The sequence below is a fragment of the Drosophila suzukii genome, chromosome 3 (assembly GCF_043229965.1).
Source record: "Drosophila suzukii chromosome 3, CBGP_Dsuzu_IsoJpt1.0, whole genome shotgun sequence".
Lineage (NCBI taxonomy): Eukaryota > Metazoa > Arthropoda > Insecta > Diptera > Drosophilidae > Drosophila > Drosophila suzukii.
In genome coordinates this window covers 83,711,437-83,737,207 of record NC_092082.1, presented here as the reverse complement: position 1 = coordinate 83,737,207, position 25,771 = coordinate 83,711,437, and the positions used below count along the sequence as shown (strand labels likewise).

Here is a 25,771-nt window from a genome sequence, read left to right as displayed (position 1 = left end):
GTTTCGAATCAAGGAACCGCCATCGAAAGTCATCAGCTAAAAATGGCGCACAAGTAGTACTTGGCCCAAAACTGAACTTCCGGATAAGAAGTAAGCCAACTCTTCAGCTCCACCACCGTTTTGATTTATTTGGGTAAACACGCACGCTGCTAGGTCGAGGTCAAAAGTGTAAGACATACCCATGCTAGACCCAGACCAAGGGCTAGAAATCTGGCACCCACTAACCTCCTACCTCTAGCCCAAAACCCATTAAGGGGCACCATTCGGCAGTCGCCATCCCAAGTGACTTTGAAACTTGCAGCAATCGCAATCGCAGCAATCCCACGCCCACGCCTGGAATCCCGGATCGGTCACGAATGAAAGCCAGGCACGCAAGTTCGCCCCTCATGGGGGAAGGGCCCGAGCACTTGAAAACACTTGTTGTATGTCAAAGCCGGAGGCCCAGACATCAATCAGCCGTCTGGCTGACATCCATAAAGCCCGGCGATGGCTTTCCAATCTAGGCGGCAGCAACAGGTGTTGCCCGGGGAAACTCCGACTCCTCGTAGTGCTAGTCCTCCCTTTCACGGGGGAAACCACCGCGTGTCCGTCAGTCGAGCTGAACTCAAAAACAACCGTCAACTAGGCGACTGTCAAATGCGCCACGTATCCGGATTATCGATCAAACAGCAGCGACTTTACGCCAATTTCTGGGTCTCCGTTTTTGGCGCAGACACATATTGGATTTCAAAGGCTGCGGAACGGTAATCGCAGAGCTGCACTTGCGGCATTTTCTTGGAGTAGCTAAATCAGGATAATACCAATATGGATGACCGCACCATAGACTCCATATTCCTGGGCTCTCTGGAGTCCCTGCCGCCGGTTAGCTCGAAAATCGTGCGCATCTTCACCAGCTCCACGTTCACGGGTGGGTCAGCAAACCAACACATTTGGGCATGTGTGGCCGCGTTGGCAGTGTGTGAGAAAGTGTGAACTTGTTATGTAATCCGGATTTTCGCAGACACCACCATGGAGCGGAACACACTGATGGCCAAGTGCTATCCGCGGATCAAGGACTACTGTCGCGAGAAGCACGGCCTGGAGTTTCAGGTGGTGGACATGCGTTGGGGCGTTCGAGATGAGGCCACCGACGATCACATGACCACGGAGCTCTGCATGCGAGAGATCAAGAACTGTCAGCGACTCTCGATGGGACCGAACTTCATCGTCTTTCTGGGCCAAAAGTACGGCTACCGGCCCATTCCCACGTATATAGTATCCTCCGAGCTGGCCTTAATCTGCGAGGAGCTGACCTCAATGGGCGTGGATCGGGCCATTCTCGATTTGTGGTACAAAAAGGACAGCAATGCGGTGCCACCCATTTCGGTGCTGCAGCCCATCTCCTCGATTTTAATTAATTTCAACAACAAGGTAAGTTCTCTGGTGAAAGTGTTCAGTGAAGTGTATAATTTGTATCTCAAGAAATTCCTAGTGAAGTAGCTTTAAAAAGTAACTTGTTATAAAAACTGGGTGAAATATATTTAACACCAAATCATTTCGATGTGTGTGTGCCAACCGCTTTTCTATACTGTGTGTGTTTCGGCAGAGTGCCGGCAGAGAATGTTTGTATCCCATGGGTACCTGCTGATGACCACTGGTATAAAGCATTATATCTAGCTCAAATATCTTTTTCTTTTGAATAAATGAAAAAAGTGAATTGATAAATTATACCTCAATCCTTAGCGAGTACCCAAACTGCAGGCGGAGGATCAGGCAGTGTGGTGGGATACTCTCAACAAAATGCAGAAGCTGCTCCGCAAGGCGGCTGCCTCCTTGGGAGCCAGCAACAAAATGTCCAAGGAGGACGTCCACAACTATTTCATGTCGGGTGAGTGCGTAGCCTTTAGCAAGTAGCAATCGTAGTGGTAGCTCAACAAACCCATTGCTCCGCGTTTAGTGACGGAGCGTGAGGTGATCAACGGCATACTGAACGTGAAAAACACAAAAAACCATTGCCTGTCCTATGTGAGGTACATCAACAACATAAACCTGCAGAATCTGAAGAAGGCCTCGCTCTTTGTGGACATTATCAATCGCAGCCTGGACACGGAGTCGGCCAAGTTGCTAAGTGACCTGAGGGACACAAGGTTGCCGGCCAAGATCGAGGCCGTCAATGCCCAAAAGTAAGGGATATTGGAGAGGAGAGAAAGAGGAGCCGGAAACGGAATGATGCTAATCCTATCTGATGTGGGGGTTGGGGGCACTTTGCAGATACACGGTGGAGTGGATCGGACGGGAGGGCCTGGACATTGAGACGCACGAGGAGTACCTGAATCATTTCATCTCTCACTTCTATAAGAACGTGGTGAAGCTGGTCGATAGGGCGATGCGCAAAGAAGACTCCAGTGCACAGGGGCAGATAGTAACTGAGATCCTTCAGCATCTGCACGCTTGCAACAATTCGGTCAAGATATTCTACGGTCGCGAGGAAAGTTGCGAACGCATCAAGCGCTACATGCTGGGGGATTCAGATAAGCCACTTGTCCTTTTCGGCGACGGAGGCTGCGGCAAGACCTCACTGCTCTCCAAGAGCGTTGCCCTCGTGGCCACCGAATGGTTCGCCCACGCGAGGCCGATCAACGTCATCCGCTTCCTGGGCACCACGCCGGATTCCAGTGCCTTGACGGCCACCCTGATTTCCATCTGTCAGCAGGTGAAGTCCATCCAAAAAACCAGCCACCATCTAGACCCCCAAAAACTAACCCGCTAACCGCTTCTAACCTCTTACCCCAAAAACACATCACCCCACCCCTGATTTTACTCAATCAGATCTCTTACAACTACATGCTACCCTTCGAGAACATACCCGATGATCTTGTCCCCTTAACAGCACACTTTAAGCAATTACTAACTTACGCCAGCCCCGCCCAGCCGCTCACCATATACCTTGATTCAGTCGACCAGCTAACGGGCACCCAAGACTCGAACAAGGTATCCTGGATACCCACGCGTCTGCCTCCGCACTGTAAGGTGAGCCCTCTGTTCTGATGAGGCTGTGGACTCCAGTATCCACTTCCTTCTTATCTTCCCTTAACTCCTTGTGCATGATACTCCAAATACCTTTGTGAATACAATACTATTCTCTTTATAATCCTAAGTGCATGATTTTTGAAATTATTATAGCCCAACTAGACTTGATAATGTTTTGCCTTATCTCCCTGACACTGTACAAATTTATGCATGCTATTTTTCTTTCTACTTCTAAGTAAGCACCTGAATATATCCAAGATTGAAATATTTTTGGTCTGAGGAATTCGGCACATAACAAAAATAACTATGTAAGAAACTAAATATGTTCGGTACATAGGTAATACCTGTTAGGTATTCATGTATAAAGTTCTGTTTTCAAAAGAATGGTTTAAGACTTCTCCGCATGTTACTAGGATCTAGTTTTAGGGAAAACCGATCTTCAAACACGACAATTAATTTTTTTAAATCCGTTTCATCCAGAAGAAAATAAATTTGTGCAATTTACTGGTCCTTCCCTAAATAGTAAACCTCTTAAGGTTAATATGCAATCTTTGTATACCCTGATAGATCCCTTGTTGCAACCTACTTTCATCATTATAACTCATACGCCCTGTATATATGTAAATACACTGCATGAATCCGCATGTGCCCACTCTAAAGGGAAACTGAGTAAGTTTTTCCAATTGCTTGACCTGTGCGTGCTAAGCAAAATCACTCGACACCAGCGCCACCAGAGCATTTGATGGCACCACCTCACCCAAAACGACACCGCAAGGAGGCCGTTCTGCATGAGGCGATCCTCGCTTGGTATCCACCCTAATCCTTAAGTCCTTGTATACAGATCCCATTCCAACTGCTTCCAGATCATAATATCGTGCGCCAACGAACCGGCGAATCCGACGGTATCCCACGAGTACCATGTCCTGTGCAAGATGATCGACGTGGAGGAGAACTTCATTGAGGTGACAGCCCTGGGCGAGGATTTGGCCATGAACGTGATCAAGATGTGGATGAAGACGGCTTGCCGGGACTTGAACAACTATCAGTGGCGCCTGGTGGCCAATGCCATTAGCAAGTGCTCTTTGCCGATCTTTGTAAAGCTCGTCTTCGCCGAGATCTGCCGATGGCGAAGCTACACGCGTCCCCAGGAGACGCACCTGGCCAACACGGTGATGGACTCCATTATGCTGCTGTTCGAACGAGTGGAGAAGCAACACGGCCGCATTCTCGTCTTTCACGCCCTGGCCTACATAACCGCCTCCAAGTCGGGACTATCCGAGAGCGAGCTAGAGGATCTCATCTCGCTGGACGACAAGGTGCTGGACGATGTCTACCAATACCATTTGCCACCCACGCGGCGTATTCCGCCACTTCTGTGGACCCGTATCCGGAACGATTTGCCCAACTATCTGAGCGAACGCGAGGCGGACGGGGTTAATGTGATGAACTGGTATCACCGGCAGTTCCGGGACACCGCCAAGGAGCGCTACTTCAAGAACATGAACATGGCCATTTACTTTCACTCCATGATTGCAGATTACTATCTGGGCATTTGGGGCGGCGGAGTGCCGAAGCCATTTAAGTTCACTGAGATCCAGCGACACAGGTTTGGATTGGCGGACAAGGAGGGATCGGCAGATCGTAAGGTGCCCATCCAGCCGTTGGTCTTCAGCAGCAAGGACGGTCTCTCCAAGCGATACAATCTGCGCAAGGTGAGTTGAAAGATGTAGTCTACAAGCATTTATATTAATCCTCAATCCTTAACAGTTTGGTGAGCTGCCCTTTCACTTTGTTCGCTCGCGCCGCTTCAAGGATCTCTTTGAGCATGTGCTCTTCAACTACGACTGGCTGCATGCAAAGCTTTCTAGCTGTCCGCTCCAGGCGGTATTGGCGGATTTCGAGGATGCCTCCAGCAACACGGATGACAAGGAGGCCAAGCGAGAACTGATGCTGGTGTCGGATGCCCTGCGTCTGGGTGGCGCCATCCTGGCCATCTACCCCAATATGCTGGCACCACAGCTGGTCGGACGACTTCTGCCCGAGATTGGTGGAAATCCGAACATCAAAATGCTGTTGAGGGCTTGCGATCGCAGTGGCCCCAAGGACTGCGCTCTCATTCCGGTCAATCATTGCTTGCACACTCCAGGAGGACCTCTCAAGGTTGGTGTTCCATTCTTAAAAAATAAATCTTGAATAAAATGATCACATTTGTTCCCTAGTACTCTCTGGAGGGTCACCAGTTTGCGGTCTTCGCCTTCTGCCTGACCAGCGACATGCGCTACATGGTCTCCATATCCACGCACTTTATAACCTTCGATTTGTCCACTTCGGATCTGACTCGGGACGTGAATCCCGGCATCGAGGGCATTATGCAGCAATTGGTACTGAGTCCGGACAACAAGTGGGCCGCCGCCTACTCCAACAACAACCAGACGGTTCTACTCAATATGCTCTCCAGCGAGTTTGTGGTGATCAACAGTCCCTTCGAGGAGTCTCACGGTCCAGTCAGCGGTCTCTATCTGCTCAATCAAAAGTAAGTTCTGTGCGGGTCCTTAGACGTTGCTCATCCTTCTCGTTTTTAGTTTGTTCATCACCTGCAAGCTCCGATGGGCTCAGTTCGATATGCGCGGTAATCTAGTTGATACCTTTGAAGTACCTGGTGAAAATGATAGTTGGGAGATACTGAGTGAGTATGATTCGTGTGCTTATATAAAATCCAGTATATGCTAACATTTCCATTTCTCTATATTTAGCCATGGAGTTCTTCACATCGGCGGATTACAATGTGGTTTTCTGGTCGGGCTCCATCAACGACATGCGCCTGCGACTGGACTCGTGCCGGGGTGGCCACTACTCCAACTCCCAGCGGCTCTTTAGCGCCATGGTCATGAACAAAGATCGGACCCGAGCCTACGGCTGTGCCAACGAGGAGAATTTCGAGGTCTCCGTTTTCGACTTTGTTGAGGATGAGGCTACCGGAGAGATCTGCTGGACTTTGGTGGAGAGCCTGCCGCGCTTTGAGAACGACGACAAGGAAATGCTGCTGCAGTTGCGCATTGATCAACACGATCGTATGCTTCTGGGTACAGCGGGCAAAGGATTTGTAATCTGGGATTTTGGCAGCAAGGAGAAGGATGAAACTGAAGGGTCCCGTTTAAGGGAGGGTGCACTGTACCTGGCACTTCCTCACGGGGTGCGAAACATTACCACTCGCATCATGCAGTCCAACTCCATCATGGTTAGCTCCAAATTAGATTATGCCGTGGCCGGAGTGCGCAAGAACCTGTACGTGTGGTGCCTCCAGTCCGGTCAGCTGGCCAAGGTCCTGGACGCCCACTTTGGGCGCATTATCCAGCTGGAGCCGTTGACCATTGGCAACTGGAACAACCTGGTCACCTCTTCCATCGATCGTTCCGTAAAGGTGTGGAACATCAACAACATCTTTGAGAAAGTCCACGTCATCGACCGCCACGAATTGCAAATCGACGATATCAGTTTGTCCGAGGTGGACATGGCAGTGACCGTCACCCGCAGTTGCGTTGGTGTCTGGGAGACACGATCCGGTCGCCTTCTGGCCAAGCTGGCCGACAGTCCTTTGGGCGCCATTGTAACTCATGCCGAGATCACTCCGGATGGCCGTTACATCATTTCCTCGGAGACGGGCAAGTTTCTAGTCTGGAACCGAGTGTCCGAACAGGTTGTTTTCAGGGATGACCAACCTGGCATCCAGCAGATCACTCTCATGGACTACGGCTACAAAGTGATCACCGTCTCCGTGCCGAACATCAACCAGCGGGACATCCTGGCAGCAGCAGCTGGCGGATCAGCGGATGAAGCCAACCGGCTGACGGCCATAACAACTATGCGTTCCGTACCAGGTGAGTTTCCCTATGAAATATATTACATTAATGATAAATATTTATAAAATAAAATCAAAACAAACTTACTGAAATCCGCTACTGCAGAGGGCGCCATCCTGTTCCGTTTCGACTTCCCCATACGGATGATCACGGGCATGCCCTTCCGGCAGTCGGTTATTACGGCGGACAACGCCTACATCGTGGTAGTCACCGTGGACAAGTCTAACAAGGATTGCCTGGGCGTCTACAGCGCCACGAATGGGGCTTTCGTCTCCAAGATCCTGCTAAAGGGCTGCTCTATCAAGGAGGTCATCTCACTAGTGCCAATGCCGCACAAGGCCAACCAGGTGGCGGTGATCAGCAGCGAGAAGGGCAGCGTCATGGACATCAAGACGAAGAAGCATGTCCGCTCCATCGCCAAGTGGGGAGGAAGCATCACTCGGGACGGCAAATGCGGCTTGTATGCTCCTACCCGGGGAGGACTGGAAATGCTGGAGCTGCGCAAGGGCACCACGGTGAAGACCTTCATACCCAAGGTGGCCGAGGGCGTCTTCTCGGTGATCTGCATCTTCACGGAAAACGACGAGTATGTGGCCTACTACCACAGCGGCCGAAAGACCATTCGAGTATTCCGCACGGCGGACACCGAAATGATAGCCAACTACCGCTTGCAGGCGGAGCTCACGGCGATCAAGAGCAGCAAAGATGGGCGCGCCATAGTCCTGGGAACTGTAGACGGCTGTATGTCCGTGCTGGCCATCGTGGATCCCAAAAAGGAGGAGATGAACGAGTACCTCAACGACTTGCCCTCCCGCGACGAGAACTGGAAGGCCAAGCTGGCCAAGATGAAGGCCAGGGTGGGCTTCAAGGCTGCCATTCGGGTGGCCACCATCTCCTCGCGTTACGCCAAGACCAGCAAGGGCGGAGAGGATGGCGAAGAGGAGCTGCTCACGGAGATCACCGAGGACGTGGTGGTGCCAGTGGCCGACTAGCTTCTGGGTTAGTTGATTTATAAATATAACATTTATTTTCGCATATAGTTCATGAGGATGTTACAAAAATACGCGGCGTGTCTACTGTGTGTGTTATCCTGCGTGTACTGCGTGCTTGCGGCATAGAAATCAGTGTGTGAATGTGTGTGCGGATAAAACTGAAAGGGTCTTAAACTAAACAATGGTTAGGGGGTAACTGCTAGTTGGTAAAAACTACGGTTAGCTAATACGAGTATAAATTAGAGTTTTTAGCGCGCACTGAGCCCAACGCTTGGCTTGAAACAATTTGAGGCGTGTTGAGTGTTGATAGTTGAAAACATAACCAGACATAATATAATAATAACAAGAATCGATCCTAGTGGGCGCGTGTTTGCAAAACAATGACCTTTCAAGTGTACACAAACCTTTAACATGCTACTGCTTTCACTGATAATTTAAACAAAATAGCGTAGGCATAAACTAACAAGCTGTCGTCTAATTATTGGAACCCGGTCTCAGTCACAGTCGCCACTTTATTCTCAATCTCAACTCAGCCAATCGAATCTAATTGAATCGTATACGGAACACAACTCAGTGCTAATACATAGACCGATCAATTGTTATTAGTAAAAGTACAATACATAGTTCTGGAGGAGACATAGTAATAGTGTGATCTGTTAATTATTGTTACTGTTGTTAACCTGCTTTCGACACTCACTGCTGCTCCTGTTACTACACATTATTACCGTGAATATATATATGTGCCGATTCGTAAGCATAAAACTATGTTAAATAATTAATGATTCCATGTAGTTTACGAGGACTGGCTCGTTCAGTGTGTTTTTGAGTGTGTCTCTTTGCTGTATAATGTTTAGCTGCCGCTGATTATAGCTAAGGGTTTTCAGCTACAGGAAGCGCACAACTTATTGGGCATGATTCTCCTTCTTGATCTGCGCCAGCTTTGCCTGGAGAGCCTGCAAGCGATTGGGCGACATGTCGCGCTTCTGGAACGAATAAATTTGTTAGTTCCTGTTCACTTCCTCACAACTTCCACTTACATCTCGCTTGATGAGCGACGCCTTCTGTGAGTTCATCCCGTTCAGGCAGAGATTCTCGTCGACCACCTTGTTGTCCAGCATGTGGGATCCATCGTCTGCTGAACGGGCGGAAGCCAATTTACCGGCCACGCCTCCGCCGGAGAGGTGATACTGAAGGCGGTCCATCCAAAAATCGGCATCATGACCGGTGTTCTGGTAGTTGACATCTGTGAGATAAGAACGAGTAGCTGCTGCAGTTCGTCGTATTCAAACACGAATATAAATGCATGTGCATGACGTTAGTAGTAGATGAAATAGGGTGTTAGGTGCTTCCTTACCCGTGCGATTATCCGGCGCCTGTGCAGATCCGGCGTTCTGGTTGCGTTCGATTTCGGCCAGACCTTCCTCGATGTACTTGTGGAAAGTGGCACTGGAACCTTGCAGGAAGGTACTTAAATCGATTTCTGGATTTTGTTGCTGAAATGTTATAGGAAGGAATGGGCCTTAGATAAACAAACAACCAAAATATCGTTCAGAACCAACCTTAAAGTCGTAAAGCTTCTGGAGACCTTGCTGTTTGGTATCTCTATCCGAGATCAGCTTAAAGATCTGAGATACTGTATCATGAGTTTGGTGCGAGATACGCTTGGAGGCAATCTCCTTGGCTCTCTGGGGGGAGGCGCCAATTCCTGCCGCAGAGCCATCCTTTTGGAAATTCTACAAGGGAATAAGGTATATTATTATTAATTCCAATTAATTGATATAATTAATAGAGCCCACCTTGAGGATGCGTATCAAGTACGTGTGCAGCTCCGAGTGTGTGGGAATCTGGTTGAGGTGCTGCAGAATGGCATTACCCTTAACCTTTGCCATGTTGTGCAGAATGGTCTTAATCGTGCGCATCGGAGTATCCGACGGTCGGTTCTGCCACCAGGTGCTGGGCAGGGCCAGCATAAACTCGTGCACCTCCAGGATCACGGCGTCGTAGTTCAGCTCATTGCTGCGCTCTGGCAGCATCTTCACATTGCGCCAAATGCACTTCATCAGCAGGTCCGTGAACTTTGGGAGCTTAGCCTCCGGACAAGTCTCGCGCAATAGACGTATCAATGCACTGTGAGGGATTCGAGAATCAATTACATAATGCAACTAAATAGCATGTTTAATAATCTTACCAGTTTAAATTCGTAAAGTCCACCTTGTCCAACACTTTAAGACAGATGCCATTGATAACCTTGTTATACTGACTGTCATCGCCCACGGCCAACTTGGGATCGGCCATCAGGTTTAGCAGCGCCGACATGAGATTTTTGATGCAGGCCACGCTCAGCGTTTTGCCCAGAATGTTGGCATGGAAAAATGTATACAGAATGGAGAGTAGCGGCTGGTATACGACCACAGACTGAGCCGATGGTATCTGTGAGAGATTCTTGAATTGTGCCAGCACATTCTGAATAAATATTTCCTCGTAGTCACGCAGCACGGCCTGCTTCTCCGGAGCCTCGATGATGGCGGCCAGCTCGTTGATGGCCGCTCGAGCCTTGAGGGTGTCCGTGCTGCTCACACCCCTTATAACCTTGACCAGCTGCGGATCGTGCTTGGGGAGAACATCAGCCAAGCTGTAGGTTGAAAAAATAAGAGTAAAGTATTCGATTTACGCGACAGCGGCATGGATAACCTACTTCGGTACATTGTTCTCCAGTTGCTGGGGCGGCTGCTGGTTCTGCATGCGCATGGGGCTGCGGTACGGCGAGATTCCACTGGTCATTCCGCCGGTGGACGACGGAGACGTGGTCAACGTCTGCTGCATGTAGTGCTGCCGCGAAATTAGGCGATCAAACTTCTCCTGCGGATAGTGAATGCCGGCTCGAGTGGGTCGCACCTTAATGGGCTCGTCAAGTGATGAGATGTCCACGTTCAGTAGCGGCTTTGATTCCATTTGGTCCACGCGGACCCAGTCTTTTTCAATATCGCTGATCACCTGAGAGTCCAATCCAAATGGTCCACTGGACTTCTGTTGCTGGGTCTGCTGCTGCAGCTGGTGAAGATGCTGCTGGAGAAGAAGCAGCTGTGACGAAGGCGCCTGATCAAATGTTCTACAGTGTCGAAAAAAACGAAGGTGTTAGTCCAACTCTTGAAAACTCTAAAATCAAACTGAACACACACGGAAAGCAATGACAAGAGACAATTACAAACATGATGACAGAAAAGGCAAAGGGGACTTTACAAACAATCAGAGCAGCAAGCAACAACAAAATGAACAAAACAACATAAAGTATAAAGAAAGCCACTTTACGCCTGTCGAGTCAGGGAGTTCAAGTAGGCAACCACATTGGTGGCACTCCGCTCCGTCAGGTTGTTCTGCCCACGCGCATTTAAATCCCGCTGCAAACTAAGTCAATAAAATAAAAATATAAACGAAAACCAACCGAAATCAACAAAGATATAAGTAAAATCTACTGGGATACCCGAGGGTGGAAACCACTATCATCTTTGGGAGTTACATAAAATGCTCACAGTCGGATTAAGACATTCAACCATTTAATTATTATCGCCAAAACTGAACTAGAAGTATTACTGAAACTGATATAATCAGTTTTAGTATCCGTCTCAATCCCTTATGTCATAAGATTTTTCATCAGAAAAAGATTTTATTAAAAGTGGTTATATAAAACAATAAATTCCCCACCAAACTGTGAAATTTTGATTCATTGTCTTGACATGAACACACAGGTAGACGACCCAATTTATTTATAAGACGGCTTTCCTAAAGGCTTCTCGTTCAGTGTCTTGCGGACATGAATGGGTATTGGTATCCGAGAATGCTTAACGCCTTGCTTACAATGCCCACAGCAGTTTCCAACCCTCGGCTGTACAGGGCACTCATCAAACTGAGTACTAGGTAGATAGGACTGGGGTATTGGTTTTAGAAACAACTCCGGCACGTCCCCGCACACTTACCCCTCATCGTCCGGTGGCGGCAGCTCGTCGCACCCGTTGCCCACCTCTGCATCTTCGATCTCGATGCTGTCATGTCGCTGAGCCGCTTGCCTGCCCGTGGGCATATCGACAGATGCTGGAGGCGTCGGCTTCTTTGTCTTCTTGGCCCGCTTGATGCGCTCATCCAGCATAGAGAGATCCTTCTCGTTGAGATGGCCAATCATCTTGTATGTCTTTTCGCCGGACAAGAAGAACACCTGGACAATGCAGTTGAGTGCTGCATTGCGCACAGAGTTATCCCGGTCAGAGATCTGACGAGCAATCTCACGCACCGCCGCCTGGGGTGCAATGTTCATGCCGTAGGTCTCAATGAGGAAGGATAACTCGTCCAGGCACTCGGTACGCTGGCGGGCATTCTTCGATTTAAGACCCTCCATCACATAGGCAAAGACCTTGACGAAGGGGAAGACCAAAATAACTTGACGGAGCACACGACGTACTCCATTTCGGACAGCATCCTTGGGATCTCCAATCTGCATTTGAACAAAGAATTTTAGCAACTTCTAATAACCTTCCTGATCCCTGACTTACCTTCAAAAGCAGGTGGGGAACGAAGCAGCTGCCCTCGTTCTCGGCCAGAATGTACTCCTGGTCAATGAGCATCTGGAAGACCTGCACCAGATATTCGAGACCCTTAATCAACACAGAAGGGTTCGTATCGTAGAAACGCAGAGTCAACCATTTAAGTATAAGGTCCAGATTGCACACCAGCGCCTTACTGTTGCCAGGCAGATCTTCGCTCAACTGCTCAATAACTTTCAAGTGATAGCTGGAGGATAATTGAAAGGGTTACAGCTGGAACGCAGCAGTAAAGGTAGGACTCACCGAAAATCGTCGTGGAACATGTTGGCTATCAGCGCTTTGTTGACATTGGCCGCCATCATCTGATCGCGTAATAGGTCGGTGAATTCCTCTCTCGGCGTTACGAATGTCCACTTGAGAACCTTCATCTTTTGCTCGTCCAGCAACCGCTGGTTCTTAGAGTTGTTTGCGGCCAGAAGCGGCGATGTGTCGATATCCTCCTCCTTCTTGCGCGCAGGTGCAGGCAATTTGTCCTGTCCTCCGGCAGCGCGGGCAGAGGCACTCTTCTGGATTCCACTCGCTCCTCCACCGCGCACTGTCTTGGCCTTTGGTTCCTCGGGTATTGGGGCCTGCTGTTTGCCCTTGGGTAGCGGCTTTACTGGGAGATTAGGACGGGCCTTCTCCAGGGCCGCATAGATATCCTTCTTGGAGGCGGGCTTCTGCTTGTCCAGAGCTCGGTTCAAAGCGTCAAATCCAAGGTGAATCATAATACCCAGCACCGCCTCGTTGGCGTTCTTCCGCACATCGGCATTGCGATCGCAGATGTGGGCGTAAAGGTGCGGCACCATTGAATGAAGATCCTCCTTTGACACCGACTTGGGGGGAAGGCCTGGCAGTTTGTCCGCCAGCCAAGCCCACAACTCGGTCTTCAGAGCGGGGGATCCTCCCTTAAGAGCATCGGCTATCATTTCGCTTTCGAAGAACTCCTTGTAGCCGCCCTTCTCGCCAAAACTGTTGATGCAGTTGAGCGCTGCGGCCCTTACAAAACTCTTGTTATCCCCGAGTGCGTGCAGAAATCCAGGGAACAGGGTGCGCACATGGTTGCGACATCCAGCGCCCATGGCCGTGGCAAGCTGCTCGCAAATGGCAAGCGTCGTCTGGGCAATCTTTGCATTGGAATCCACCAGACGGTGCGCCAGAGCAGGAGCTAAGTCCCCAATGCTGGGCTTGATTAACCTTGCCTCTGAAATAATGGCCTGCAGCTTAGTCAATCCCTCGTTGCGAGTCTTCCAGTCCTTGTCGGACATCTCTTTTAGCAGTGCCTCTGTAATCTGTGGGGCAATGTCAACGCGGGGTAGAAGATCAGCCATGTTAACGGGTTCCTCTTCTCCGGCTGCACCACCATCGTCGTCCTCATTGTCTGGTGAATTTCCAGCTGCTCCGCCACTACTGCGCTGAACTCCCCTTACCGGCTTGGGCGGTTTTTCGCCTACATTTTTGTCGAACTCCACCTGGATCTGGGACTTTAGGGCCGGCTTCTCACTGTCGAAGAACATCATAAGAGCATTACCCATATACATAGACATGATGCCCACAAGCTGGATGGCAGCGGCACGAACCGTTGGATTGGTGCTCTGCACACCCTTTCGCACATCCTCGATGAGTGTCTTCGGCTGCAATTGGAAGCCAAACTCTGTGATGGATTTGCCTACCCAGTTAAAGGCCTCCGACTGCACCTTTGGCGATTTCTGCTCGAAGGCGAAGCTCAGCACTTTGCCTACGGTGTACTCCAGTTTGGTGGCTTCAGCAAAGGCGGTCAGTACATCGGCAGCTGCTGCTCCGTTCTTGGCATCAGCAAGCTTCTCGGTTATTTCGTTAACCACCAGGTCTACGGTTGTCGTAGTCAGCGGATAGTTCTCGGCCACACTGCGGATTATGTCCAGCTTGAACTTGAGTACCTGGAAATTCATTTCTTTTAGGCCGGGTTTGCGCCCGCTTATTGTTCGGATGAGGATCTGTGATATTCCCGCCTGTTTGGCATCGAAGCCGGTGATTTCGCCCAGAAGCTGCTCCACGGCAGCGAGGCGGTTCTTCCAATTGGAGTCCACCAATCCATTAAGTATGTCGGCTGGTAGAATTTCCTCTGACTTTTCCTGCAAATCCTCAGGTGTTAATTCGCGTTCTGTGGCTAGAGCTTTTCCGGCCGCCTTAGAGGCTGCAGATGGGGCAGATGCACCTCCACCAGCAGCACCAGCCGCAGGCTTCTTCAGCACCTTGCGTGCCCCACTGGTGGCCGGTCGGGAAACTGGCTTAGGATCCACACTGCCTCCCGTGGCCTTGGCAGGAGCAGCGGCTTTCGCAGTCGGTGCTGAAGCAGGTCTTGCCTCCTTCTTTGGTCCAGCAACCTTGATTTTTATCTCTGCCTTGTCGTGACATTCCTTGATCTTGACCATCTTGAGGGGATCAACGTCGGCTAGCAGGGGAGTCACCGCCTTTTCGCCCATTAGCTTCATTAAAGTTCCCAGAGCTTCGGCGCTGCTGTCGCGGACCGTTGGATCCGGCTCGTTGAGCGTCTTCACAAGACTGGTAGTCAAAAGCTTGAGCAGCTTCTTGTTTAGCGCGGCTGGCTGAGTGCGAGTCAGGGCACGGGCCAAAAACAAAGCCGTTTCGGATTTAACACTTGGATTCTTATTGGCGAGCGACTCCACAATGGACTCTTGCTGGGCCTCCAGCGAGGTGGAGGTGTAGATGGCATCGATGGCCTCGCGCAGGGCGGTCACAACATTGGGTTTCTTCTCCTTGAATTTCTCCAAGAGGGATGGGACACAAGCCTTGAATAGAAAAGTGTATATAATAAAACTCTACTTAAAAAAGGTAATAAATTTAAAAACTACTTACCGATGCATAGTTGGAAAAGCGCTTGGCCAATCCTTTGGCCAGCAGGGCCAGACATTTGCCGGCCATGGCTACCAGGACTACGTTGGAATCCTTGGTAATAACCTTCTTCAGAGCGCTCACTAGTGCTCCATACTCGCCGTTCTCCAGCTTGGGATTTTCGGTGAGCAGCTTCTCTAGGACCTCCAGCGATTCCTTCCTCAGTGTCCACTTTTTTTCCTCTAGCTTGTCATAAAAATCCTTAGGCATTTTGGATAGTATGTCAACGGGATCGAGAAGATCAATGGGATCGATTTCTTCAGGCCCAGCATCGCCATCTTCTTCTGCAGAAAAACATGAATTAAATCAAATAAAACAAGAACATATGAAAGTGTGGAGTCCTTACCATTATAAGCATCCTCGACAGCTGCTGCGTCGGCTATCTTTGCTTGCTTCTCTTGCTGAGATTTCAGATATCTAGAGGGCTCCGCACGTTCACCTTTGAGCTTCTCGAACTCATCCTCCAGCTCCTTGAGCGTTACTTGTGGCAACGTTGAGATCTGCGGCTTCATGGCTGCACCAATCCAGCGGTAGATCTCCACGGCCAGCTGCTTGCCCTCGTCTCGGACGGCTTTATCTCGATCTGACATCAGCGGGGCTAGCTTCTTAATTAAAGGCTTAACGCCTATTACTTTATGTCCGAATTCACGGAGGGCCAGTGTGGTGGCTGCTACACAGGCGGATACAATCTTGGGGTTCTTGGCCTCCATACCCTTGACCAGCTCTTCGACGACGGCCTCCTGCTTCTCGATCTCCACATACATGAGTGCCACCTGGACGGAGAGCTCCTTGGTCTTTGTCTTTGGAGCCGCAATGCACTTCTGGACGATGCCGGTCATCACATCGCCCACTGTGCGTCCGGCCAGGCCGCTGTTCTCCACAAAGATGAGGGCCGCCTCCAGGCCCTTCTCCTGGGCCATTGCGTTCGAGTCGACCACCATCTTCTTGATGAGGCCAGCGAATTTGGACCACTCCGGTGACTTTTCGTCGTCCAGGTCGCGGAAGATCTTGGCGGCCTCCTCGTAGCCATCGACTCGGGCCTTCCATAGTTTATGGACACACCGCTCCTCCACCGGCAACTTCTTGTACTCGGTATCCTCGGCCATGGTGTGTTGGTGCTCCGGGCGCTACTCAATTCGGTCTGAGCAGCGGATTCTCCTCAGTGGTCTCGGGCGCAAGCAGTTGTCTCAACCAACATTCTAGAGAACGAAAGAAAAGGTATTATATAAAATAGCAAATGAACTGGAATTTCTATCTCTAAACATCAACCAAATCCCAATGGAGCGGAACTTTTCGGGTTGTCAGGAGCCATCAAGCTAATGTTTTAAAATTGAGCTTAATCGTCGATGAAATGCAGGGAGACCAAGGAATTGGATTCGGGGAATCGGAATCATCCATCCGTTCCGCTCGAGAGGCGACAAGAAGAGTAAATGGGTCGGCCATATTTAGATTGTCGTCGTCTAAGTGCAGTTATTTGGCAAATAGAAATAGAATTAGGAGCGTGCGAATTTGGTTTTTCGGAAAAGGTTGGTGGGCTTGCCACCCAGGATGGGGTGATGATTGTGATATCATATAGCCGGAATAGCACGCTTTATTGAGACAATAACAAATCAGGGGCAGGGCGGAACCCCTCCCCCTTTTCCACTAGCCAGGTGACGCACACGCACTCGAAAGCCCGTGACTGACTCAGGAGTGGATTTTTTTTTATTTAATTATTCATACAGTTTTCCCCCCTTACGTTTTTTCTTTGATCCGCCCCTGCACCAATTTAACTGTGCTCCAGTTCCAGTAGAGCATTCTCCTAGTCGGATATGCTCAAGCTTTGTCTCCCCCTCTCTCACACTCCTATTCCAAGCTCTCACGCACACCGACGCTCTCCATTTCGAATTAACGGATCGGATCGGAGGCAACAACAAATGTTTCTCCTTGGGGGCTGTGCGTCTGGAAAATGCCGTCGTTTACCGTTCCAACCAACCGCTAATTGTTACTAGGGCTATTAATTTCCAGTGGCTGCAACTTGAGAGCCGCAGATGCTCTAGATTTCGCCCACTTCAGCGACAAACAAAAAGCGACGCCCTGAAGCTTGAAAATCCCTATGCATCCAAGTGCATTCCGGCACACACACTCGCACTCACCATCAGAATTTGGGAATCCAAGTAACGCCGTGCAGCGGGGGGCGTGGCGGGGCCTGTGGGGGTGGACAGCTGGCCAGGGGCAGCGGTTTTAAAGGGCTGCGCAATGCAATAACTTCGATTTTTCGCAGGCGACACACCAACACTCACACACGGCACAACACTCAGGCACGCACACTAATCCGACAAAGACACCGACGAGCTCTCTTTTTTCAGCTGCCAGGTACTGCAGCAACAATAAAGCAATAAACAATAACTTAACTATGTTTCACGCGCTTCGGGGCACTTTTGTGCAGCGGAACTCACTTCGGTTTCGCGTGAGGTAAATAAATAATAATTTTTGCGTTCTTCGCAAGCGTCGTTGCGCGCCAGAGCTGGGTAACCACTCGCGATAGTATCGCTATATCGAATATAATGTGGTATCGACTAGGCCTATCGGTAATCGGGTTTCAAAGAACTAGTGTGACCTTTAAAATATAGTTACAAAACTAAAACCAAGTTTTAATTATTTTAAACTAAAATCAACCATCCAAAACCTTTCAAGATTTGCAAAGTCATGATATGCATAATTGTTATATAGCATTTATTGTACCGCCGCTCTCGACGCGCGTGATCTCCAGCAGATGAATGGTGTGTCCGCCCATGAACTCTAGCAGATCCACGCCCGATTCCTTGCCAATGTCGTCCATGCTGATGGGCAGTGCCTGCAGCTTCCACTTCTTGAGCAGCGCCTCGATGGACCAGTCGGCGCTCCTCTCCTGGTATGTGAATATGAACTTGGCCCCGGCATTTCGCTCCAGCAGAAAGGCCACCGTGACCACGATGTCCTCGAACACGCTGGGATCGTAGAAGCAATCGGCGGCAATGATGAGGTCCAGCGGAGGAAGCCGGAACACGCTGTTTAGCAACAGACCCCAACTGAGACCCACCACATCGATGTCCACTCCCGGCTGCAGTTGATTGGCCAGACAGGACTTTCGAATGTGGGCCAGAGACTTGGGCAGGATGCAGTTGTCGGTTAGGACTACCTGGGCGCGACACTTGGCGGCAAGAATACCGGGCAGAGCGGTCCCACTGCCTAGCTCCAAGATGCGCTTCCCCGCAAGCGTTTGTCGACGCTCCCACAGGAAGTGGGCCAGTACTGGGGCACAAGGCCACGTGTAAAAGGAGTACGCTCCCTGGAGTAGCTATTGGGGTATTAATCAAGGATTAGCTTCTGCAGAAACACCTTATTTTCTGAAGCTCACCTCTGGAATCTTGATCTCCAATCGCTCGGCGGGTGATCCGCTAAAGACGAACTTACGGATGTGCTCGGCGGTGGCTGTGGCTGCCACAATGTCGTTGTCCTCGCTGCCGCTCTTCATGTGGAAACGCATTTTAGCTCGGGCATGCGGGAATGGTTCTTTTTTCACTAAACTGTTGCTGTTTTTCAGAGTTTTGTTTACAACCTGTTTGATTAGCGATGCCAACTCCAAAGCGATAGAAGTATCGATAGCACTAGAGGTGAGCGAGACAAACTGTGACTGGGTATCGCCAGTGTAACTGCAATGGCAGCTCATTGAAAGTGAACTCAATTACTGAAACTTAAAAAAAAATTGTTTTGAAAAGCTTGTTCGAACAATTATGTTTAGCTGTACTTCCCAAAAGCCCCGACCTCCGCTCGCGAACATTTTTTTTAGGATCCATGTAATTTGGGGTCCTGATTTCGAAAAATTAGACCAAATACCTGGTCGTCACTTAAATATGTTCTTTAAAATAGTTGTTTATGGGGTGCTCAAATATTACTTTGCAGACTTAACAACGAATTATCTTAAAATGTTTTAAAATGTAAAACATCAAGGAATTTTATTAAATTTCCGCAGGTGCTGGTGAACGCTGGGTCAAGTGCATGCAAACTATCGCCCATCCCAAGCGATCATTGTAAAGGTTTGATTTTCCCTGTGCCATGGAGGGATTCTGGTTCTCGGAGGAAAGTGCTGCGTAAATTGAAGAGACCGAAGCGAAACCGAAAAGATGCGCTCCTGGGGGAACTGGGAGTGGTGCGGAAAACTGGGCCAGGGCGGATTCGGCGAGGTGAACCACTGGCGGCATAAGACTACGGGCCGCGAAATCGGTGAGCTATAAACAACTTTTGGGCCCCCACTAGCGCACTTACATATATGGGAATACTTTTCCCCGTGTTTGGGTGTTCGTGTGCGATTCCCGGAAATCGGGCTGATGCAAGCGTCTCCCGGTGCTGCACTGATAAAGAAGGGCCACCCGCGCGTATTCCTATGCGTGTGTGGTCCCCGGATGCGATAGCTTATAGCCCTTGGGCTGAGTCAGCCGAAAGCCGTTCTCTGCGTCGCATATGTATATAAACACATTTAATAGTTTGCTTATCTTCCATTTTTAGCCACCAAGCACATCTTGGACTTGGAATCCCTAACGGCCGATCAGCAGGTCAAACTCAGCGAGCGCTGGAACAAGGAGTTCAACTGGGCTCGCCAGTTTCAGCATTTCCCCCACATTGTGGCCGGGGTGATCCTGGACGAGGAGGATGCGGCCTACCTCAATGACAGGCACATTGCAAAGCTGCCTGTGATCGTGCTTGAGTACTGCAACGGTGGCGATGTGAGGAAGCGATTGCAGAGTCCGGAGAACGTCAATGGACTGGTGGAGTTCGAGGTGCGCCAGATCCTAGGAGCTCTGCGCAAGGCCCTGCACTTCCTGCACTCCGAGTGCGGGATATGCCATCGCGACTTAAAGCCAGATAATATCGTTATTCAACGCGGAGAAGATGGCACAAAGGTCTATAAGCTTACCGATTTTGGGTTAGCGCGTGGAGCTCCGGATAAGACAATGCTTCAGAGTGTTGTGGGCACACGGCACTACTTCGCCCCCGAGGTGGTGGAGTCGGGCTTTTACAACTCGGCCGTGGACTACTGGTCACTGGGGATTATTGCCTACGAGCTAGCCACTGGCGAGCTCCCATTCATCCCCCATCAAACGCCCAAAAACATTTTAGTGAGCCTGCTTGGAAAGCCCTTCGAATGTATTGCCATAACTGAGGATCCAGACAGTAAGGGTCGTTTTGTGAATCAATTCCAACTGCCCCAAGAGCACCATCTGTCGCGGCCTTGGGCCGAGAAGTTCACCAAATGGCTGCGCCTTCCGTTGAACACTAACTATAAGCAACGAGGCCAATTAGCAACTGATGAAGTACAATCAGTTCCAGTCGTCTTCACTGAGCTAGACGAGCTGCTCAGCACGAAGGTGCTTACAATTTTTGCCGTCAACTGTTGCAAGCAACTTGGGTATGTGGTTACACCTGAGATGACCATGACCGATCTAATTGGCTTGATGGTTCGGGACACCGGAATGAACGGAAATGAATTGTATTGCGTGCTGCCCACTTTCCATCCGCACAAGATGATGAGGCCTAACACGAGGCCTTGGGATCTGTATGTAGAGGAGTGGAGTGACACCAGTAAGGACTCGCGCAAGTGGGCCAAGCGCAATATTCCGCCTGTGATGTTGTACGTCTTTCAGGGAAAAAAAGATTGTGACTACAGGGTACCCGAGCCCAGTCTGTCGGTATTGGCTCGAAAGTTTATGTCTAAGAAGATTGTGGCGGAGGAAAGATGGCTCCTCAAACGTGTGTCTATGGACATGCTCTTTGTGCTAACCAAGGAGCAGGCGATCTGTGAAATGTTTCTGTCCGGCGTTAACGAGCATGCGTTGTCGTTGGAGGATGAAATAGTCGCCAATACGTATATAGACACTTTAAATGCGGAGCTCCTCACAACCTCTTACGCCTACGAACAGTTGAAGAAGTTGCGATCGGCAGCACATGTGGTAGATATGCCTCCTTTTTTAGTTGTTCTCTACTAATCCGGTTTCCTTTTAGATTAACGATTGTCCAGAGTGGCAGAAGCTAACGCACAAACATGACGACATAATAATAAAGACCAAAGAGATTAAGTCTCACTTCGAATCCAACTTGCGCGGAGCCCAGGGCATGGTGAAAAGCGCCAATCAACTCTTAAAAGATCTCGTCGGCAAAGATATTTTCGATGCGTAAGGACATTATGACAGCAGCTAAGCCGAATATGATGCAGCTTTCTTGTTATTTTTAGCAATCGATTTTACAAGAAACATCTTTGCAATGGAGGAGTCATTTCGCCGGATGAATTGATGAAAGCTTCCTTTGAGTTCGCCAAAACTCGTACCCTGTTACAAAATAAGGTCACAGCGCTGTCCAAGGCTATCGATCCGCTGCACTTTTATTTTTTAAAGAGCAAGGAGTTCGTCCCGGTCCTTTTCAAATCATTTCAGGAAATCAAGAGCGATATATTTGCGCTGCATTTGAAGATGCTGTCGCCAGTTTCAGTCGCTCCACCTCCGATGCTCCAGCTGAGCGCAGCAATGGACCGTATGACCATGAGCTCTGGTTTACCCAGCTCGGATCCCTTTGACTCTCTAGGCACGATCAGTGTTATCGACGAGGCTGAAAGGATTAACAGCTTGTTAGTACATATTTAAGCAATGTAATACACTTTACTAATCACATGTCTGTTTTTTTTGTTAGGCTTGTTCGAGAAATGGAAGTCGACCACTGCTAATCCTTCCTGTTTATCCCGCAATTTAATCAAACCGGCATCACTTGGTGACCTTACGAAATTTTTGATTTTATTTTGTTATCGCATACGCAATTGGATATTTTTATGGCTTTAAAGGTTTCACAGAAACTGTAATGCATGTTTTTCATCTCAGACCACTTTGTATTTTGTTCTGTAATAATTCTTTTGTTATCTGCGTAATCATTCGCAACCATATTAAACAAAAATTCATGTTTAAAAAGGGAGTTCTGTTTCGACTGATTAAATTTCAAACTGGGGTAAAATGGTAAACTTTTTTTGGCTGATATAGTGCCTTCTTTCCAGATGGCCCTATAAGTGCATTTTTACATGGGTTGTATATACCTTTATAAATATTTTTTTATGGAAGTTTGTTATGTTTATAAGCCAATATATACTTTTCTTTGAGGTTGAGTTTTGTGGATCGGTTTCTATTGGTTAAGAACTTCAGTCAGACAAAACAAAAACTTCAAGGTATGGTCTTGTATATAACAGCCGGCTTGATTTACGAATAAACAGCTGTATATAGCTTGGCTTGGTCAATTGAAATGAAACTTGCTGAGGATTGCAATGTCACGGAAAATTGCACATGCGGCAGAACAGAGAATTAGTCGACTTCTGGCCATGCCAGACGTGGCTATAAAAGCGATTCGAGCAGCTTGGCAGCCACCACAAGCCACAAACGGGTGACCGGTATCGAAGCTTCAGGAGATCGCAGAGAAACACGGAATGAATCGCAACTGGTTGACGGGATTGGTAGTGCTCCTCGGAGTAGTGATGCAGATGGAGGCCAAACCTCCGGCCAAGAAGCCGGCTGAACTGCGTGAGTAATTGTGATCTGGAGTCCTAAACTTTGAAAGAATAATTTAATGGTTTCTTTTCAGCATCTTTCCTCAAGGTGTGCTATCGCGATTCACCGGACCTGAACACATGCGCTCGGGAATCCTATGAGGCACTGCGACCGCGGCTGATGGACGGCATTCCCGAGCTGTACATACCGTCCATGGAGCCACTGATCGTTCCACAAGTGAAGATGGATCAGGATTCCGGCGCCATCTATCTGCACTCCGTGTACCGTAACGTCAAGGTCACTGGGATCTCGAAGCACACGGTGAACGAGCTGCGCTTGGAGCCCTCAAAGCTGAAGTTCATTGTGTCGCTGACCTTCCCCAAGCTGCACATGGAATCGGACTACAGCATTAAGGTCAGTAGAGACGTATGAAGTCGTTTCGAAGGCATAATCCCAAATAACTTAACTACAATTGTTCTGCTATTTCAGGGGAAAATCATGATGATGCCGCTGCTAGGCGATGGCCACTGCAAGGTGGATCTGGGTAAGTTAGATGCCTACCTACGACCAGTTCCGATTTGTGATAATCTCATCATCCTACAGTAAACATCACCATGCGCACGGAGCTGATTGGTCAGGAGTACAAGAAGAATGGGGCCAACTATTTGAAGATCAACAACGTAAAGGTCAAGTACGAGCTATCCGATGTGCACATCCATCTGGACAACCTCTTCAATGGGGACAAGGCCTTGGGCGATCGGATGAACGAGTTCCTCAACGAGAACTGGAAGGCTCTGGCCGAGGAAGTGCGTCCGCTGATGACCAAGGCTCTTGTGGATATTCTGAGGGCCTCCGTGGACAAACTGTTTTCCTCATTCAGCTACGATGATCTGCTGCCCAAGGGCAAGAACTAAGTGCACAGCATTTTTAAAAACTTAATTATTTAATCGTAGTACAAAATATTAGCCTATAAATAAGCACACAATTAAAAGTGAAATAAATTATGAATATAATACAAAAACGGAGGACGAGGTCCTGGCGACCACTAAACTAGCCAAAGTTTGGTGGGCATCTTGGAGAAAACGTTGTTCCACAGGCCATGGAAGATATCGGCCAATCCCAGTTCCAAGTCTGGACGCAGTTCTGCTATAACCTCTTTGCCGTTCTGATTAAGGAACGAGTTGATTGAGGCCGCCAGGATGTCGTTCCCGTTGAAGAGATTCTTAAGGTGGATTCGCATGGCGCCAACGTCGAAGCCCACCTTCATTTCATCGATGTGGATGATCTCGTCCCCGGTGCGGGTTTCATTCCTAAGGGACATCCTTGTGTACACCGTGGTGTGTACGTTCTTCAGTGCCATGGCCACATCGCCACTGCCGATGAGTGGCAGCAACAGGATATTTCCCTTCAGGTTGTACTTGGCCCGAATTCTTAGCCTTGGGAGCTCCAGTTCGAAGTTCAGCAGACGGCGCTTCAGATCCAAGCTGAATAAACGCAACAAAAAGTATGGTTTTTTTTGTAAATCAATCATATCTTTAGCAAAACAACAATATATATTGTATTTTATTTTCTTTACCTTGCTCGTCGAACAGTCGCATTTGATGGTCCACGAATGACCAGGTCTTGAAATCCTCCGGATAGCACTAGGTTGCCACTCCCCTTCGAAACCGAAACCTGGTCAATATTTAATGGTTCGAAACTCTTCACACCGATCTCTGGGATTCCAGCAGCCAGAGCCGGAAAGCATCCCTCGAAAAGCTGTCGAAAGCAATTGTCCTCATTTGGATTGGAACGAGGGCACGTTTGTAGCCATGAAGCTGGGAGATACATTATTTACTTAAAAAGTTATTACTCTTACTAAAAAATGTATTCAAAGTCAGCCACATTCATGTCGGCGGTCTTTCCGATCCAAGAGATTTATAATGACAGAGTGAATTTCTCAAATGGGGATGGGACATGTATGAGTTATACAATTATATTTATAAATTTTCCTTCACTATACAATTTTTTAAAAACAATTCCTAAAGAAAAACTTAAGCCGTTCTTTAAAAATTAAATTGGATTATGATTAAAGTACACAACACATTTCTAAGGACCTTTAAATCCTTATAAACACAAACACTAAACTTTACTTACGCCTCTCCTCCAACGGCAGCTTGTCGTTCACAATTTCGCGAGTATACGCCCCGTGGACTTGTGTCAGGCAGGCCGAAAAGATAACGCCCAAACTAATAGCCAACTTCCAGCATGTTGTGTAAAACATGTTTGCAGGAAATCGAAATCAAAGCGACAGGTATATCCTTTGGTCAACACCGAAATTCGGGGCTTTTGATATTTTATCCGTTATACGCGACCGTTAGCGACGATGGCTCGGTACCAAGTGCCGGGATAGCCAAGAGAAAAGTCGGACGAAACCATCGAAGGCCAAGACAACAAAGTCTTTTTTGCTGCCAGTTTTACATACTCTTTTTGCCCGCACTGACGTTACGAATTCCGCAATTTTGGAACTTGCGGCGCTTAGTCGTATACCCGTTTACAATCAACCACTGAAAAAATATTGAGGAAATGAGTTTGAAATATAAAACCCTAATTAAGAAGTTTATTCAAAGAAAGATTTCATCAAAATTTTTTTAATTATTTAAGAAATAAATGCATTTTATATATTTAAAATAATATATGTTGGTATTAGATAAGCTGGCAAGTAATAAAACTAAATTATCAAAGTAATTATAAAGACCAGAAGATTAAGAGAAAATCGTCTTGAATAGAAAGGTACTTTATAATAGTTTATAATGATTAGTATGTGAACAATCTCATTTATATAAGCTTTTCAACTCGTTTAGCCTCGTCGTTACCGTTTTTAATTACTACTGGTACTATACCAACTTTCCCAACAGTAG

At 48.5% G+C, this 25,771-nt stretch overlaps 6 protein-coding genes across 12 annotated transcripts; 3 read left to right on the top strand and 3 right to left on the bottom strand.

Annotated features, from left to right (window-relative positions):
- The first annotated feature begins 716 nt into the window (after nucleotides 1-716).
- Nucleotides 717-8,680, top strand: LOC118877689 (NACHT and WD repeat domain-containing protein 2). The gene is made up of 12 exons (XM_065865428.2): nucleotides 717-907; nucleotides 1,001-1,410; nucleotides 1,723-1,867; nucleotides 1,937-2,162; nucleotides 2,251-2,692; nucleotides 2,809-3,009; nucleotides 3,873-4,721; nucleotides 4,777-5,169; nucleotides 5,229-5,542; nucleotides 5,592-5,695; nucleotides 5,763-6,887; nucleotides 6,975-8,680. Exons 1-12 carry the CDS (start codon nucleotides 805-807, stop codon nucleotides 7,859-7,861), a joined length of 5,199 nt encoding a protein of 1,732 aa, XP_065721500.2. The 5' UTR covers nucleotides 717-804; the 3' UTR covers nucleotides 7,862-8,680.
- On the bottom strand, nucleotides 7,870-17,852 carry msps (msps cytoskeleton-associated protein 5). 7 transcript variants are annotated; one of them, XM_036817438.3, is made up of 14 exons: nucleotides 17,466-17,849; nucleotides 15,677-16,529; nucleotides 15,295-15,614; nucleotides 12,700-15,227; nucleotides 12,406-12,643; nucleotides 11,836-12,347; nucleotides 11,171-11,266; nucleotides 10,557-10,970; nucleotides 10,050-10,493; nucleotides 9,658-9,988; nucleotides 9,421-9,594; nucleotides 9,216-9,354; nucleotides 8,899-9,128; nucleotides 7,870-8,841 (listed from the first exon to the last, which is right to left on the bottom strand). In XM_036817438.3, the coding sequence occupies exons 2-14, from the start codon at nucleotides 16,434-16,436 to the stop codon at nucleotides 8,764-8,766; spliced, it is 6,264 nt and encodes a 2,087-aa protein (XP_036673333.2). In that variant the 5' UTR covers nucleotides 16,437-16,529; nucleotides 17,466-17,849; the 3' UTR covers nucleotides 7,870-8,763. The 7 variants fall into 7 exon arrangements, with proteins under 7 accessions (XP_036673333.2, XP_036673332.2, XP_065721496.2 ...); XM_036817437.3 differs by having other exon boundaries at nucleotides 7,870-8,844; nucleotides 17,466-17,848; XM_065865424.2 differs by having other exon boundaries at nucleotides 7,870-8,844; nucleotides 8,899-9,125; nucleotides 17,466-17,848.
- Nucleotides 17,853-18,027: 175 nt separating this feature from the next.
- On the bottom strand, nucleotides 18,028-18,945 carry LOC108014542 (histone-arginine methyltransferase METTL23). Its single transcript, XM_036817443.3, has 2 exons — nucleotides 18,710-18,945; nucleotides 18,028-18,649 (listed from the first exon to the last, which is right to left on the bottom strand). The coding sequence occupies exons 1-2, from the start codon at nucleotides 18,836-18,838 to the stop codon at nucleotides 18,035-18,037; spliced, it is 744 nt and encodes a 247-aa protein (XP_036673338.1). The 5' UTR covers nucleotides 18,839-18,945; the 3' UTR covers nucleotides 18,028-18,034.
- A 428-nt stretch (nucleotides 18,946-19,373) lies between these two features.
- On the top strand, nucleotides 19,374-22,304 carry IKKbeta (I-kappaB kinase beta). Its single transcript, XM_036817442.3, has 5 exons — nucleotides 19,374-19,575; nucleotides 19,858-21,299; nucleotides 21,352-21,521; nucleotides 21,581-21,970; nucleotides 22,033-22,304. The coding sequence occupies exons 1-5, from the start codon at nucleotides 19,476-19,478 to the stop codon at nucleotides 22,064-22,066; spliced, it is 2,136 nt and encodes a 711-aa protein (XP_036673337.2). The 5' UTR covers nucleotides 19,374-19,475; the 3' UTR covers nucleotides 22,067-22,304.
- Nucleotides 22,305-22,739: 435 nt separating this feature from the next.
- On the top strand, nucleotides 22,740-23,892 carry Jhbp5 (Juvenile hormone binding protein 5). Its single transcript, XM_017080699.4, has 4 exons — nucleotides 22,740-22,904; nucleotides 22,966-23,285; nucleotides 23,361-23,415; nucleotides 23,475-23,892. Exons 1-4 carry the CDS (start codon nucleotides 22,811-22,813, stop codon nucleotides 23,783-23,785), a joined length of 780 nt encoding a protein of 259 aa, XP_016936188.2. The 5' UTR covers nucleotides 22,740-22,810; the 3' UTR covers nucleotides 23,786-23,892.
- Jhbp4 (Juvenile hormone binding protein 4) lies at nucleotides 23,794-25,411 on the bottom strand. The gene is made up of 3 exons (XM_036817447.3): nucleotides 25,008-25,411; nucleotides 24,448-24,688; nucleotides 23,794-24,355 (listed from the first exon to the last, which is right to left on the bottom strand). The coding sequence occupies exons 1-3, from the start codon at nucleotides 25,132-25,134 to the stop codon at nucleotides 23,917-23,919; spliced, it is 807 nt and encodes a 268-aa protein (XP_036673342.2). The 5' UTR covers nucleotides 25,135-25,411; the 3' UTR covers nucleotides 23,794-23,916.
- Between the last annotated feature and the right edge of the window lie 360 nt (nucleotides 25,412-25,771).